The 18527-nt window shown below is 38.0% G+C and overlaps 1 protein-coding gene across 10 annotated transcripts in view; it reads right to left on the bottom strand.

Moving 5' to 3' along the window:
• Positions 1-18527, bottom strand: part of DCTN1-p150 (dynactin subunit 1) — a 128044-nt gene that overhangs the window by 39732 nt on the left and 69785 nt on the right. For 5 of the 10 annotated variants that reach the window (XM_071680827.1, XM_071680828.1, XM_071680829.1 and 2 more), the window contains 2 exons: positions 16827-17024; positions 8-170 (listed from right to left, as the gene is read on the bottom strand). In XM_071680827.1, the coding sequence (XP_071536928.1) occupies positions 8-170; positions 16827-17024 (361 nt within the window). The remainder of the gene's footprint in view (positions 1-7; positions 171-16826; positions 17025-18527) is intronic. The other 5 variants (XM_071680833.1, XM_071680826.1, XM_071680831.1 and 2 more) reach the window with 1 other exon arrangement.

Genomic DNA, 18527 nt, shown 5'->3' with positions numbered 1-18527 from the left:
AGTTTACCTCTCAAAGTCTCCAACTTCTCGTTCAGATCACGTATATCCCCTCGGAGGTTCTCCATCTCTTGCTGAGCCTGAAGCACTGCCACCCTGTCCTCCAAAGTCTGCATGGCACTAGATGGTGCCCCAGGAGTATATTGTGGTGTCAACGTCTCCACAAAGTTTGTCTGACATTTGGTAAAAGATGAGAACATCATAACTCTTTTCCCAGATAATCTCTTTTCTTGAATCCATACAATGTCACCTTATCTATGAATGTTCAGAGAAATGCAATAAATTTTCTTTCTAGTTACCAAAAGCAAAAAATAAAAGGTATCTAAACAGAAAATCTGCATCATTAACTTCATACCAAGTGGTCATTACATCACCATCTACCTGTTAATAAATCATTTCATGTTCATATTTTCTGCATTAACAAAAAAAATTCTTTTTTTTAAGAGCTGAAAATGAATTCTGATTACTACACATAATTTCACTTTTTTTTTTTTGCCTCTTTTAGTACTACTGTAAATCCCATTAAGAGATGATGCCTGAGTAACAGAGAATGCCCATCTCTCGCAGTGGTCCTAATACATACTGGTTTTATGAGATTTAATAACAAGTCAATGAAAACACTAATATAATTATAGCTGAAAGCTCTATGGATAAATAGGAAAACTGTTTTCATTGCTTTTACTATACTCCAACATGAGGCACCATACAAACCACCACCAACAATATGATGCGGAATAATACAAAGCCAAACTCACAATATCATAAAGATAAATGCCAAATCTTTAAATCTTAATTAGCAATACTAAGGATGCTCAAACTGACTCATAAGGAGTTTATCTACTGAAAGCTATAAACTATCATGAGCAAACAAATTTACTGAATGATATTATGACCAACTATTACTAACTCATAATTGTGAATTAGGACTCATCTCATTTACTGGGTCAAGGAAACTAAGGACTCTTTCTTACACTTAACATTTCAGAAATAAATTCTGGTAAATGCTAAGGTAAACAATGAGCTGGATGGGGTATTAAATATTCCAGTATATCCACATTAAGGTAACATGCTCCATCCTCCATGGGTACACCAGTGGACAAACCCCTACCACTACAACTGAACTTCCACCATAATACCTATCATTTTAACATAAACAGCCTTCTCAGGGAAAACTTATGTTTGGATCCTAAAATTACTTCAGCTTCAATAGAATAAAAAGATCTCATCACTTCCTTATTTATGAATTGATTCTTAGTGTTAAGTCAACATAGTAAAAGGAGCAGTCATAGCATACTGTTGTAGATGCTGGGTGAGAAGACAAGGTCATAGACACATTCGAGACCTCCTTTACATGTAACATTACTATGTGATTAAAAACTAGCCATTTTTGAAAGACCTTGTTTGATATAATAGAAATGGTTTCGAAGTGCAATGCTATAAAGACATAAAGAACAATATTGTAGACACTCAAAATTTCATCAATTCATAGACAAGGAATACCAGTACAGCTGTAAGGATTGTGTAACCAAAGCAGTGAAAATTTAAATTTTCATAAAGGTTCATTCATCTACTGTAATACATACACAATAACAGCAGGAATCTCACTAGTCCTTTTCAGATGCAGGGTTGTGTGTGCCTAAAGAAGAGTATGGAAGTAGAGAGGGAAATGCTCAATGGAGGTTGTAGAGGATGGGGAACTCAAGATGGAGGAGCCTAAGAGCTACATGAAAAATCCACAAAGATGATCTCATTACACAGGGAAAGGTATTAGTTGCAATGCATAGGTCCAGCTGAATACAGGATATAAAGAGGAAGTTAAAACATATCAAAGAGCTAGAAATGTCATATGTAACATAACAGAAATATATGATTGAGCTGATACATGACTAAAATGAAACTTAACAGCAAAGAAGCTATATTTTTTCAAAATCAATATTATGCGAATAATTCATATAGTATATCGTACTGTAATCAATACCAGTGGGTTTATAACTTATTGTTCACTAAAAACCATTGCCTATTCTCATTTTTCAAGTAAAAGTTACGTTCCCAGTGCACTATAATGGAAAAGACTCACATATTAAGAGTTAGTTAAGTTAATAGCATGTGAAAAATAAGAGAACAAAGGTGAACACCATTAAAGGAAGCCAATATGGAAATGGCAACAGGTAGTGATGAAGTGAGAAGGTGGAATGAACACAGTTAAATCTCTGTTATCCGAAATGGTTGGGGAATCAGCTGTTTCAGATATCAATATTTCTGGTTACTTACATTTCTTTTTTTAAATATACTAAAAAATTCAGAAAAAATTGTAATAAACACATCCCTCACTCTGTACAGGGGTGTTCTGAGAAAACCTCAAGCAAAGAGAAATTGCATGTGGTGAACCAATAAACATACAAAGAAAAATGGAATGTTTGCAGCAGCTTCAGGGTCAACACTAGCTCAGTTAAATTGTCTTCTTTATATAAACACTCAAAAATATTCAGAGCTTTTCATCAGAGTTGAAGATTACTAAAAGTTGCTTTTCTTCTTCATCTAATGATCTACATATAATGAGAACATTTTCCCCAAAAGTGGATTTCTAACCCTTGTGGCTACCTTGGCAGACAATGGAGTAGAGTACCCATAGGACTTTGAATTTTCTCTGCATTCTCCTTTATGCTGCAGACTGTAGATTTACCCAGGTTGTCAGCATGCCCAATGCTGATGCTCCTCACCATCATCAGTGTGTTGTATGATTTCTAGCTTCTTTCTGAAGGTCAGAGAGTTTCTCTTCCATTTCACCACTGGTTCTTGGGTATATGTTGCTGGAGGTTTGGATGCCATATTAACAAACACAAACACAGCAGGCTGCATGAAAATCACATTAGCAGGTATACTCAAATCGCATAAGCAGCATAGATTTGCACACAATGGAGCTTCAAATCGCACAAGCAGCATAGATTTACACACAATGGAGCTAATTGTGAAGCAGCCCAGCTGGCAGGAATGTGGGGTGCTTCATCCAGGACCCACGCTTACTCTACCCATTAGCTCTCACTGAAATTTTGGTGCACTTCCTACCTAGCTGATGCACCCTCACTAGCATCAGCATTTCATAAGATTTCTACCTTAATTTCAAGGTCAGAGAAATTCTCTTCCACTTAACTGCTGGTTTACATGTCATATTAACAAACACAAACACAGTGGGTTGAAGGAAAACCACATTAACAGGTATACCCTAATTGCACAAGTAGCACACACTGCACAAAATGATGCTAACTGCGAGACTGACCCTCTGGCAGGAAAGTGATGCAGTCCACTCAGGACTCATGCTTACTCCATCCACCAGCCCTCACCAAAGTTTTGGCACATTTTCTACTGTACACACCTGCAGAGTAACAAATTTCGATTCCATAAAAAAGGAGCTGGCAGAATTAGGTTTCTTGCATAATAGCAAAATTTGCTTATAGTGATCCACATAAAACAAGGACTGGGTATTATACAATATTTCACCCTTTTTTTTTTTTTTTATACTTTGTCGCTGTCTCCCGCATTTGCGAGGTAGCGCAAGGAAACAGACGAAAGAAATGGCCCAACCCCCCCCCCATACACATGTATATACATACGTCCACACACGCAAATATACATACCTACACAGCTTTCCATGGTTTACCCCAGACGCCTCACATGCCCTGATTCAATCCACTGACAGCACGTCAACCCCGGTATACCACATCGCTCCAATTCACTCTATTCCTTGCCCTCCTTTCACCCTCCTGCATGTTCAGGCCCCGATCACACAAAATCTTTTTCACTCCATCTTTCCACCTCCAATTTGGTCTCCCTCTTCTCCTTGTTCCCTCCACCTCCGACACATATATCCTCTTGGTCAATCTTTCCTCACTCATCCTCTCCATGTGCCCAAACCACTTCAAAACACCCTCTTCTGCTCTCTCAACCACGCTCTTTTTATTTCCACACATCTCTCTTACCCTTACGTTACTCACTCGATCAAACCACCTCACACCACACATTGTCCTCAAACATCTCATTTCCAGCACATCCATCCTCCTGCGCACAACTCTATCCATAGCCCACGCCTCGCAACCATACAACATTGTTGGAACCACTATTCCTTCAAACATACCCATTTTTGCTTTCCCAGATAATGTTCTCGACTTCCACACATTCTTCAAGGCCCCCAGGATTTTCGCCCCCTCCCCCACCCTATGATCCACTTCCGCTTCCATGGTTCCATCCGCTGCCAGATCCACTCCCAGATATCTAAAACACTTCACTTCCTCCAGTTTTTCTCCATTCAAACTCACCTCCCAATTGACTTGACCCTCAAACCTACTGTACCTAATAACCTTGCTCTTATTCACATTTACTCTTAACTTTCTTCTTCCACACACTTTTCCAAACTCAGTCACCAGCTTCTGCAGTTTCTCACATGAATCAGCCACCAGCGCTGTATCATCAGCGAACAACAACTGACTCACTTCCCAAGCTCTCTCATCCCCAACAGACTTCATACTTGCCCCTCTTTCCAAAACTCTTGCATTTACCTCCCTAACAACCCCATCCATAAACAAATTAAACAACCATGGAGACATCACACACCCCTGCCACAAACCTACATTCACTGAGAACCAATCACTTTCCTCTCTTCCTACACGTACACATGCCTTACATCCTCGATAAAAACTATTTGTAAATATTTACCTATTTGTAAATATTTTACGCTTAGGATATATCAATATATATACATATAAACAAATTAGCTCTACTAAATGCCTCAATCTTCTACTGCTTGGTTATGTTGTAATTATTCGTCATGGTGACGTTTAAGTCCTTCATAAGTGCCATCTTGGACGTACCCTTAGCCAGCCTCTTACACAACTCCGTCTTCTTTTCAAGGCTTAAAATGTTCCTCTTGTGTTTCATACAAAACACAGATGGCTTCAAAGGCCTGTTAGGCAATTGTGAAGATGCTTGAAGGGGCTACTGTCCATAATAGTAATCCAAGGTGAACACTACACAAATGTACTAGACTTGCACAGAACATCATGCCAGAAAAAACATGGAAGACAGTAAACAATCACCAGTGACACAAAACACTGGGTGGTGAGTACACTAATGACTACAGTGCAATGCACATCATGTCTGAAATATTCTTACGTATCCTTTTTTTTTTTTTTGAATAACTGGGGTTACCAACCAAAACTGAAAGACTTAATTGTTTTGAACATCATGTTGTCTCGAATTATGGATAACAGAGATTTAATGTATTTTCAAACAACATGAATGCGTTTAATGACAGGGTGGCTGATGTAGGGTGTTTGGCTCAGGGAGGTACATGAAGTGAAAGCATCAAGGAGAGTGGTTTGGTGAAGACAGAAGAGGTGGTGAAAGCTTTCTTTACAATGAAATGTGGCAAGGCAGCTGGAGTGGATAGTATTGCAGTTGAATTTCTGAAGAAAGTGGGTGACTGTGTTGCTGAATGATTAGTTAGGATTTTTAACGTATGTTTGGATCATGATGAGGTGCCTAAAGATTGGCAGAATGCATGTATCGTGCCACTGTATAAAGGCAAGGGGGATAAAGGTGTGTGTTCAAACTACTAAGAATAAGTCTGTTAAATGTGCCTTATATGTTGTATGGAAGAGTAGTGATTGAGAGGGTGAGGGAATGTACTGACCATCAGACTGGGGAGGCATAATGTGGTTTAAGAAGTGGTAGAGGATGTGTGGATTAGGTGTTTACTTCAATGAAGGTGTGAGAAATACTTAGAGAAACAGGTTTTGCATGTGGCATTTATGGATTTGCAGACAGCATATAATGGAGTTAAAGGAAATGCCTTGAGGAAGGGTTTAAGAATATATGGTGTAACGAGAAAGCTGCCAAAAGCAGTGAGAAGTTTTCATTAAGTAGGAAGAGAGGACAGTGAATATTTCGAAGTGAATATTGGTCAGCAGCAGGAGAGTGTGATGTCACCACAGCTATTTAATTTGTTTATGGATGGGGTGGTGAGAGAAGTAAATGCAACAAAAGTGTTAGAGAGAGGAGTGAGTATGTAGTCAGTAGGGGATAAGGGGATCTATGAAGTCAGTCAGCTGTTGTTGCTGATGACATAGCACTGGTGGCAGATTTGAGTGAGAAATTGCAGAGGTTGGTGACTAAGTTTGGAAGAGTGTGTGAAAGGAGGGAGTTGAGAGCATATGTAAATAAAAGCAAGGTTATTAGGTTTAGTGTGGTAGAGGGATAAGTCAAGTAGGGTGTGAGTCTAAATGGAGAAAAATTGCAGAAAGGGAAGTATCTTAGATATCTGGAAGTGGACGTGGTGGGAAATGGAACCATGGACGCAGAAGTGAGTCATAGGGTGGGCGAGTGCGTGAAGGTTCTGGAAGCACTCAAGAATGTGTGGAATGAGATCTCATTATCTGAGAAGAAAATGGCTATGTTTGAAGGATGTGCACAGGAGGGTAGAAGTATTGGAAATTAAATGCTTGAGGACAATGTGTGTGGTGTGAGGGGGTTTGATTGAATAAGTAATAAGAGTGTGGTTGAGTGAGTGGAAGAGGGTGTGCTGAAGTGATATGGACATATAAAGAGAATGAGTGAGAAGAGAACAACAAAGGATGTGTCGCAAGTGGAGGGAACTAGGAGAAGGGAGAGACAAATTTGGAGATGGAAGGATGGAGTTAAAAAGATTTTGAGCAATCAGAGTATGAACAAGCAGTGTGAGTGTGTGTGTGTGCATTGGACAGAGTGAACTGGAGCAATGGGGTATAAAGGGGTCATGCTGTCAATGGGCTAAACCAGGGCATGTGAAGTGGCTGATGGAAACCATGGAAAGGTCTGTAAGGCCTAGTTGTGGATAGAGAGCTTTGATTTTGGTGCATTAGACATGACAGCTAAAGAATGTATATGAGCAAATATGACTTTTCTTTGTGAGTTCCTGGAGCTATCTCATAGGTGTGATTAGGTGACAATCAAGTGTGAAAAAAATTAAGAGCATCACACACACTTTGCTGTGCACACAGCTAACCAGTGACACAAATGGAAAATCACATAAGACATATGAAACAAGACTGCACCATCTAAAACAGTTTGACAAATAGATAAGCTTTCTACAACTTCCACCAAAACAATCAAAGGACTTAACCGTGAAAACAATAAAAAAAAGGTCTAATGGTGAGAAGTTCAAAGGGGAATAAAGAAAAGTTGCCTGAAAGACTGAAAAACTGGAAAGAGAGGATTAAGTGACACAATTGCTATCAAAAAGAGCGAAAAGGAATGGGATTTTCATCACTGATCCAACAACTAACTATTCCTTACCTGAAAATAATATAGCAAAGAAAATAACAAATGTCACATTAATATATCCACAATCACATGTCCAACCAATTATCAATGTACAATTTGCATATAATAAAGCACCTCATACAAACATTTATCTTTTTACAGGCAAAAGCTCTTCTATATCAAGTTCCTTTTTAATACAGTTTGTGTAAATCATTTGAACAGGTAGGAGTTCAATCCTTCACAAAAGCTATCTTAAGATGATAAAAAGCTGAGGCCTATTCTGTTCAGACAGTGATGCAAAAGTCAAAAAAACACCTCCATCTTAAGTGAAATATATGAAGCCAGTAATCAATTCTATCTATTCTATGACACAAAAGGGGAATGACCACCTCTTATCCAATTTGTGAGGCAGGTGGCATGATTCACTGCATCTGATATGTGGTTTACAAGAAGAATGACTGCTATGTTTAATATAATGGACTATATTCTCAGGACTAATTCCAAACAGTACAAGGCATCAGATGCCAATCTAACTCTAACCAGCGTTATGTACTAGAAGCCAGCAATCTACTTCAGTGTGTTGTGCCCACTGCCAATGATACTGTTAAATGCGAGGCAGAAAAATCCAGGGACCAAATCTATCTAGTTTCTGATATAAGAATACAGAGATTATCATCATCTAGTGCTGACTACAAAGCAAGTGAACAAAAATGTGTACAGTGAGATAAATGGAGCCAGTAACTAATCACCTAATTTACCTATAAGTAATTCATTGGCCACCTTCCACATTTAAAGATGGGTGGTGCATACTGAATCTTCCCCAAATAACACAACCACTGCAGATCTCTGCATGTTATATGACTGTATATCCAACAAAATTTCTTTCAACATCAGCCAAAGGTCTCTATATAATTAATAGGCCTCATACTAACTGCTTGCATAAAAAGTTATGAAGCAATACAATGTGAAAGACAAGAGAAGAATGAGATGAAGACTGGAAGGAAGACGATGAAAAAAGTAAACAAACAAAATACTCATAAGACAGTGCTGAATATGAAGGGTTAACAAGCCTGAGAACAAAAGTCTTCATTTACTTTAGGCCAAACAGTCAATGACTTACAATACCATCATTAGTGAAACCAAAAACTGGCTGCAGTCATCTAATGCTAAGTTTTAAATAGCTGTAAGTTAATATCTAAAGTTTAAAAGTGAAAGAATATATCAGCAGAACTATTGTCTGGATTGTTGGCAAAAGAACCAATTCATCAACCAACCCAGGATGAAAATATTCAATGGCATGCAATATGATCTACAGAAAGAAGTAAATATGAACCAACATAAAGCAATGATATGCTGGGAATGTGCTTCATGGGTGAGAATAACTAAGGAATCGTGAACCACAAAGAGAGATGTTTGAATTATCTTTACAGTTCTTCTTCAAGTTGTGCAAAAGTTGTCAATATTAAAAAAAAGTTTCCAGACTCCTGTGTAATGAAAATAACAGACCGTGTGAAATTCAGCACTAAAACATAACGTCAACTTAGGCTGAGTTCATAAATTAAGTGTGGTTCCATCAATAATCTAGATAACATATTAATGGGCTAATCACATAACACAGTATCACTATCAAAAAGTTTTGGGACATTTCTATGAACACCCACAAAATTTTCAGAAGTCTTGAAAATTTCTTGCATATCATTTTGCAACAATATACTGGAATATGAATCTGTGTGAGCGACTGAGATTATGCGTCAAAAACAAAAAAAGTCTGTGAACAGTTTATTGATTCAACATCACCTCTAGTTACACAGACATCATAAAGTACATCTGTAGAAGTAACAATTGCTTATGCAAAACCTTAAGAAACATCATGAAAATAACAGACTTAGGAAGACTGGGTAGACAAGAGCATGAATGGTACATCTCTACCATGACAAAATTTAATAAACATTTAATAAACATGCAGTCCAAGGGAGGGTTGGATGGTGGCATGTCAAATCACTAAGCACCTGAATTGTGGATGATAGAGGATTAGAAATGCACATAAAAAATGAAAAGGATAAGAGTAGAAAAGGTGAGGAGTGAAAGTGTAAAAGTTTTGACATACAAAAAGCATATCTAGGACTGGACTACATTGTAAAAGATATTTTACCTAAACTAGGAATAGTTAAGTCTTAATTCATCAGAAAAAATTGTATTTCTAATATTTTGTGAATTTATTCATAAAAAAATTCTGAACACAGAAGGGAGACCATCAAATTTCACTAGCAGTAAAAGATTGAATGATGTTAAAATCCTCTGTAATGGAAGCAGTGCATGAATGAGAGTACTATAAATGGTGGCAAAGTATAAGCAAGAGGTCTGGAAAAAATGTGAAGCATGTCAGGTCCTGTGATGTTACCAAGTTAACTTATGCTTTTTTTTTTTTTTTTTTTTTATACTTTGTCGCTGTCTCCCGCGTTTGCGAGGTAGCGCAAGGAAACAGACGAAAGAAATGGCCCAACCCCCCCCCCCCCATACACATGTACATACACACGTCCACACACGCAAATATACATACCTACACAGCTTTCCATGGTTTACCCCAGACGCTTCACATGCCCCGACTCAATCCACTGACAGCACGTCAACCCCTGTATACCACATCGCTCCAATTCACTCTATTCCTTGCCCTCCTTTCACCCTCCTGCATGTTCAGGCCCCGATCACACAAAATCTTTTTCACTCCATCTTTCCACCTCCAATTTGGTCTCCCTCTTCTCCTCGTTCCCTCCACCTCCGACACATATATCCTCTTGGTCAATCTTTCCTCACTCATTCTCTCCATGTGCCCAAACCATTTCAAAACACCCTCTTCTGCTCTCTCAACCACGCTCTTTTTATTTCCACACATCTCTCTTACCCTTACGTTACTTACTCGATCAAACCACCTCACACCACACATTTTCCTCAAACATCTCATTTCCAGCACGTCCATCCTCCTGCGCACAACTCTATCCATAGCCCACGCCTCGCAACCATACAACATTGTTGGAACCACTATTCCTTCAAACATACCCATTTTTGCTTTCCGAGATAATGTTCTCGACTTCCACACATTTTTCAAGGCTCCCAAAATTTTCGCCCCCTCCCCCACCCTATGATCCACTTCCGCTTCCATGGTTCCATCCGCTGACAGATCCACTCCCAGATATCTAAAACACTTCACTTCCTCCAGTTTTTCTCCATTCAAACTCACCTCCCAATTGACTTGACCCTCAACCCTACTGTACCTAATAACCTTGCTCTTATTCACATTTACTCTTAACTTTCTTCTTCCACACACTTTACCAAACTCAGTCACCAGCTTCTGCAGTTTCTCACATGAATCAGCCACCAGCGCTGTATCATCAGCGAACAACAACTGACTCACTTCCCAAGCTCTCTCATCCCCAACAGACTTCATACTTGCCCTCTTTCCAGGACTCTTGCATTTACCTCCCTAACAACCCCATCCATAAACAAATTAAACAACCATGGAGACATCACACACCCCTGCCGCAAACCTACATTCACTGAGAACCAATCACTTTCCTCTCTTCCTACACGTACACATGCCTTACATCCTCGATAAAAACTTTTCACTACTTCTAACAACTTGCCTCCCACACCATATATTCTTAATACCTTCCACAGAGCATCTCTATCAACTCTATCATATGCCTTCTCCAGATCCATAAATGCTACATACAAATCCATTTGCTTTTCTAAGTATTTCTCACATACATTCTTCAAAGCAAACACCTGATCCACACATCCTCTACCACTTCTGAAACCGCACTGCTCTTCCCCAATCTGATGCTCTGTACATGCCTTCACCCTCTCAATCAATACCCTCCCATATAATTTACCAGGAATACTCAACAAACTTATACCTCTGTAATTTGAGCACTCACTCTTATCCCCTTTGCCTTTGTACAATGGCACTTATGCTTTTACGGATGGATAATTACTGTGTGAGATGAGAAGGGTGGGAGGACGCTGATGTAAAACCCAATTACGGTGAGAGGGAATGGAAATTGCATAAGTTATAGTGCACATATATAAATGAGCTGTTAGCCAAATCAGTGAAGCTGAATAAAAGGTGGGCTGCTTCAATGATGTATAGATGAGAAAGCTGCTGAAAGTGAATGAGAGCAAAAGCATTACTTTAGGTTTTGAAAGGGATGTGAGCTAACAGTGCAATATCAGTCAGTATGGAGAACTGGAAGCTGAAGATGATTCTTGATATTTGGAAGTAAAGTTCAGTATGGATACTATCAGGAAAGCTGAAGTTTATAGCTGAGTATGATTAAAGGTACAGCAGTTCCTACAGTGTTGCATTAATGAAAGTCTTGGGATTTAAACTCAAAAGAAAGGAAAAGGGTGGGTGTGATAGAACTGAAATGACTAAGAACAGTATTTGGTATGAGGTGGGTTGATAATGTACAAAACAACCATTTACGGGAAAGGTGAAGTATTAGCGCAATCTGATTGAAAAAATATTGATCAGGATGTTCTTATGGTTCAGACACATGGGGAGGATGAGTGCAGAAAGACTATCTAAAAGAATCATCAGATGTGGAAGAACAAAAAGGAGTTTGGGCCAGAACATTCAGGAGTGTGAGAGGTGTGCATGTGATAAAATGAAATGGATTACGGAGGTAAATAAGGGGCAACAAGCTGTCAATAGGTTGAGCCATGGCATACAAAACGTCAGGGTAAACCATGGAATAGTCTGTGGGGCTTGGCTGTGTATGGAAGGCTCTGGTTTCAGTATATTATACATGGCAGGTAGGATGCAAGTGTGCAAATGAAGCCATTCTTTGTTCTTGATGTCATTTCATTAAGGTAAGAGAAGTAACTGGGTACAAACAATGAAATCATACATAAAACTGATCATACAAGTCACAAATACAAGATCTGGTCACCAGCCAGAACTCAGACTAACAGCACAGAGATACTAAGGCTAATGATCAAACAAGGAAGAAAATGAGCTCATCTTTACCAAAAAAACGGTGACCTAAAAAGTATACTATGACCTAGAGGTTACCGGTTGTAATCTAACACTATCCCTACTCGTACCTTACAACAAGACAGAACATATTAGCAAGACCTGAAAGTTGAAACTGATACACCCATCTAAATTCATAAGTAATTCACAATAAAACTTATTTTAGTCAAAATTATCTCAATCAATACCCACAAAATCCTAACCAGAATCACCTCTAATCAATAATCATGCGATCTGAGGTTTGAAACCTCCTCATACTGAGAAACTCTATACCTATATGTTTTTATTCACTGTAGGATTGCTCTTTCAGAATCTTTAGCCAAAATCTTCTTCATGGCTAACACGTATGCCTGAAATCTGATAAGATGAGATACTGCTTTGTCCTAAAAATAGCTCAAGATAAAATTGTACCCCCTCATCCAATTACATAATGAGCCTTAACATACAACAGCCTTAATGCAGCAAAACATAACACCACATGTAAATTTCTAGCTTAATGAGTTGGAATCTACTTTCAGAAATATATTGCCAGCTGCAATCTTTGGTGGGTAATCACAGAACAGTAGTAGTAGAGGCTCAAGCCAAGAGCTGACAATGATATACTTCTAAAAAAGGAACCAATTAAGCTTACATTACTTTAAACAGCAACAATATAAACCTAACCATGGCTAGATCAGCTTAGAATTCCAATATTTCAAGACACAGTGGTACTTTTAAATCTTTGAATAAATTCCTGTTGTTAAAAACTAATGCTACTATCTATCAATGAAGCTTTAGCTTTCACTTATCAAACAGGTATCAACTCAAACCATGGCTTATAACAAAGTAACACAAACTGTGAACATAAGTCTTGATGTGATTAATATTTGTGTCTTACGGGGAGAGTTTTACACTCAAGTAGCACCATCTTTTAACCTTCTAACCTTCTATGTATAATGTGCCTTGTGAACCTCTGAGCTCTGTTTGTGTCTGCATGGAATCCCATCTCCTAATCTCATATTTCTGTTGCAAAAAAGGCAAAAACATCCCCCGTCCCTAAGCCCTAACTTGACAATGGTGAAACTGTTCACGATTAGTGCCTTCTTATTTTGACATTCTAAGTATGATCAGCAAGAACTTTCCTATACTTGTTTCATGAGGCCACTACTTTTCCTCTAAGTTATTTTTGTTATTTTTGGCCACTTCCTATCCACTATGTTATTGTTATCATTTACTCTTTAAGTCATAATCTACTCTTTCTCAGCTCCCCTAGTTCAAATTCACTGTGGCATCTAGCCAAGTAGAATGTCTTTACTTCAAAGAACTCATCTATGTGAACAGTATTGTGGCACCAGGTTACCAAGTACTTTAACTTTCTCACCCTTCTTTCCTGATATTCCCATAACTCACCTACCACACTGGTGGCAACAGTTACATTGCAATTCATTGTGCCTTTCCTGGTAGCTCTATTCTTTACTCAAATGAGGATAACAAACTGGAATCCCACCATGCAACTACATGCCTTTTCCCATAGTTTCTGTGCAGAGACCGTACACATGAGAAATTACTTTAAGATACATCCTCCTTTCCTTGTGCTCTGAAGTAGTGTAATTCACTTCCTTCTTTTGTCTTTCCTTATTCCTATAACCTTTCCAATTTTATAAGTCCGGTCCATAAACAACTGAGAAAAGTCAAAATAATCCCTTCTTTTTCTAAAAACTCGTTAATCATTTTTTTCTACTGACAAGCTGTTTACTGGGGCATGGCATACTTCGTGTGCTATGTTGGCTACTGGGGGATGGCTTAAACTCGGGCCAGCATAAAAATACCATGAGAAGTAGACAGAAGATGATACAAACAGCACAGCAGCCAGGCAGGAAAAAAAAGTACAGAGAGAAATTAAGAAAATACTGAGATCAAAGTAAATAATACTACTAAACCTCTCTATGAATCTATGAGAGTTAAACCTTAGTAACAAAACAAATCATCAACCTGAAGGATTCAAAGGGGATGGAGTACTGATAGAAAAAAAAAAAGTATGGAGCTAAACGATGAGTTCCACAAGTATCTACACTCAACACTAACTAGATGGGATGGTGAGACAAGATAAACGAGCTTCATGAAGGATCTAGAGTTTGCAAGGCACATGGACCTCATGATATCTCATGATACAGCCTTGCCAAAGGTGACTTTTCAATCATGGCATCATCTAATGCAGGTGGAATCCAGTACACCATCATTTCCCTGCAGCCTTGGAACTGCTCAAGCTCCTATAAAAGAAGTCCAGGACCAATTATAAATAAACAAATAAATAAATAAATAAATCCCAGTGCTACTTTACAAATGTGGGAAACAGTGATCAAGTATGAAAAGATCATAAAGGTAAACTCAAAAGTACAGTTATGGGAAGCAAGCATACAGATGTAAGAAAAAAACTTGAGAGTTTTATATAAGCAACCCTGCACATGAAAAAAGGAATTCAAAAGGAAATTGTGAAGAAAAGGAACTTCAATATGCTTGGACAATCACAGACAATTTTCAGATGAGAAAATATGCAAGAAGCCATGCTTGAAATTTTGAAACCAAAAAAATTATATAATATGCATCCAAGCAAATTTTTTTATATCCAGTACAATTATTTAATTAGGGGACTGAAGAAAAAAATGCCACAACAAATCTTCAAAACACTATGACCGTAAAAGCTAATTACGAGCTATCATTAGAAAGATCTCCATTCTTTAATGTCACTTAAACCAAAACTAAAATCCTTTGCAACTTCTTTTGTGGTTATAAGGTGGTACCTCCAAAGTTAAAAAGGGTCAACTAGTCCAAGAAACTAACACTTCATGGGAGACTTCCTCTGCACTTGCCTTGATTATAATGTCCTACTAGCTGTGATTAGCCTAAAATTCAAGGCCTAGTTGCATTAGCTGTGAGCTTAGTGTGTCCCAGATATGGTTGATATGACAGTCATATAGGACTCAAACCATATATGTAATGTCTGATACACAACTAGTATGGTTGCAGTTGTTCTTTTAAAGCTGAACAAATATTCAATAAATTCCTTAAAACAAAATATAAATTGAACAGATAATACAAACTATCACAGGAAGACTTTACTAACCCTCATGTGAGTCTATACATAAAGAAAAATGTACATTTATACAACATAATCAACGCACTGTAAACACAAGATAAATTTTTCAGATATACATAAAATATTCTTACTATTCAAAATGAAATGAACACATCTTGTAAAATATTATATATACTAGTCAACACATTAAGCATAACTAATGTTCCACTTCATGTGCACCATTTTCTTACATCTGCAAATAAGACAAACTGGGAACAAACACAATACAGTACATTACCCCATACACAGATTATCCAACAACCAATTACCAGAATTTTCATAGTTTCTAATAGATTATACAAATACATAAGTATGCATGGGATCATCTGAAAATTTCAAACAAAAAAGGTTTGATGTTTTAACACAACCTCTTGACCACTCTTGGTTGTGATGATGAAATCTCAAATCATCAAATTTAGATTTTTTTTTCTAGTTTATCTAAAAAATTTACCTGCAAAGTACCATATGTTTAACCTGACAATGCAGCTTCTATCAGTCATGTTACCAGAAAAGGTTTTCACTTTTGAAACCTGGATTAAATATCTGATGAACAAATAAAGTAATCAAGTGTGAAAGATAGATCATCAGCATAGTTCCAAATTATGATTACTTCCAGCCCATATAATTCTTTTATACAAGAACTGGAGTCAAAGGTTTAACAAACCAATATTCAGGCAAAAAAGTTTCTGGATAATCTAACTTGTTGGTATGGAGGTTCTGGAAGATCAAACTTCTGATCTTCCAGGTCCTGGACAATAAGGCTGCTACAGAATTCAAATTCTCTTTGTACAAACAGTACTTCCAATATATACACAGACATACAGGAAAGGTTACACTGTGAAAACACACAAAAGATTCCACTCAAAATATGGATTTATACTTCAAACTCAGCCTCCTCATTATCACCTGTTTTAATGTACATCTTACATAAAAAATGAACTGATAATGATCATCAGACGATATTTGAGAATTAAGGAAGAGGACTGGGGGATACATGCTGGAATAGGTATTAAAAAGCTCTCATGAAGCATTCTGGTGCAAATATACCCACTCGAAGGGTGGAGACAGAAACCCTTATAAGTAGTCAAGTAACCCTTTCATTCAGTAATAAAATTTCCTGTACAACCACCTCAGTGCCTCTGAGGGTGCAAGGCAATGCATGAAGAAGCAGTAAGCACCTGAACCCAATTTCAGCAGGGAAGGAAGCTAAGATGGTTCCTGGTGGTTTGTCGGTATATGATTGGTTGATACATTTGTAGGCATCTCAACCAATCAAAATACTGCATAGTAAAAGCAGGTTTTGCCACAAAAAATCTGTCGGCCACACATCTACAGTTGCTCATGCAATTTAAGAAGCTGGTCATGCACAGTTAGTGATGGTGACAGTACTTGTTCGGTCTGACAGGCCATGTCACAGCCCTCGACCGTCGGTCCCCCGACCGGTGTGCCCCCAACTTCCCCCGGCCCGGTAGCCGAGGCGGGGGTGCGGGGGCTGGGGAGGAAGACCTGTGACCCTGAGCGGTCCATTGTCCCGCCCTTTGTGCCACCTCCACTCGACCCACGGCCAGAACGATGACTTGGCCTGGCCTGGAACAATATCACCCTCCTCATTGCCGAACATCCATGGAAATTTTTTTTTCGCTCTGTTAAATGGCTGCAGGAAATGTCAGTTTAAAGACACCTCACCTGGACGAAACTGCAACCAATTTTCATCCCTTGCTGAGAAGTTTGACTAGTATGAGCCTAAAGGCATATTCGTACAAAGATCATTTTCCTACTGGCAACATATGAAAAATTGATAATTTGAAGAAGGCTACTGATACTAATATTTGCAAACATATATGGAATCTAAAAAGCTGAAATTAGAGAACTGGAATATAGTACTCTACGGAATCTAACTATCGATGACAGCTTAATGTATTCTTACTACAAAAAGGGCACATTACTTTTTCTATAAGCTAAAAGAAAGCTTTATAATAACTTGGGATGGAATACTTTTGGAAAGGTTAAAAAAAAAAAAAAATGGGACCAAGCTATTGTACCTTCCTTTAAATTCATCCTCCTGGATAATTCAATTTCCATACTTTTTCAACAGATACTACAATCTTGATAAAGTATGTATTCAGAGCTTTCCAAGTTTTATAAAATCTAAATGTGCTAAGCATTGAGATGCAATCATTCACAGTGCTCTCTAGTCTAAAAGAGGAGAAAAACTGCCCAAACATTGACAATCATTCCCTATCACACTAACACCCCTAATCTATTAACAAGATGTGCCAAGTGTGATTACTGCCCTACTTCATCTCACATTTACAATTTGCACCACAAATTTCAGCATAATACAGATGTCCTCCTCTACTTCCTTATATCTGTAACTTACAGTAGTCATTTACTCCAACAGACATGGTATGTCAAAATTAGAGTCAAAGAATAAAGGAAATTTACTCTCTACTCTCGACTTAGGTCTGCATCCACTTAATCTCATATTAAGAAAGATTACCTGCATGAGAGACAGCGTTTAAGAAACTTTGGAAAATTCAACACACAATTCTCAGGAAACTATATGAAACTGGAGAGCTATCTGATTAGGAAAATGAATTATAACCCAACAAGGAAAATCAGTCTCCTAAATTTGGATACCACACAGAAATTAACAAACAACCAAATCCAAGTACATCTCATAAATCATGCTTGCTCTCCCTTCTCATACGTCCTGTTTTATTCTATCTAATTTCATTGTTTGCCTGTTTGTGCATCAAGTATCATTTAATTAACTCATGCAAACTGTCAACTTCCTATATCCATTCAATCCACAAGATCATTTCTGAACACCATACAAAACTCTATTTCATCAATTTATTCCTTTTTAAACTTCATGTCTCCTTCTAACTTCTTTAATCATCACTTCAACCATATTCCTACAAATGCATCCTCTTCTCATAAACCTGCTCTACTTCAACCCTTCCAGCCAACTGTCTAGTCCAAGCCAATTTTTCACAGACACAAGTAAATGAAGGCTACATAACTTCCAAATGACCTTGACACATTGCAAATTTTACTTTAAACTTTAAATTATCTCCCACAATTTGT

This window comes from Panulirus ornatus, chromosome 32 (assembly GCF_036320965.1).
Source record: "Panulirus ornatus isolate Po-2019 chromosome 32, ASM3632096v1, whole genome shotgun sequence".
NCBI classification, from domain to species: domain Eukaryota; kingdom Metazoa; phylum Arthropoda; class Malacostraca; order Decapoda; family Palinuridae; genus Panulirus; species Panulirus ornatus.
The sequence above is the reverse complement of the archived record's forward strand: the minus strand, read 5'-3'. Positions and strand labels throughout refer to the sequence as shown.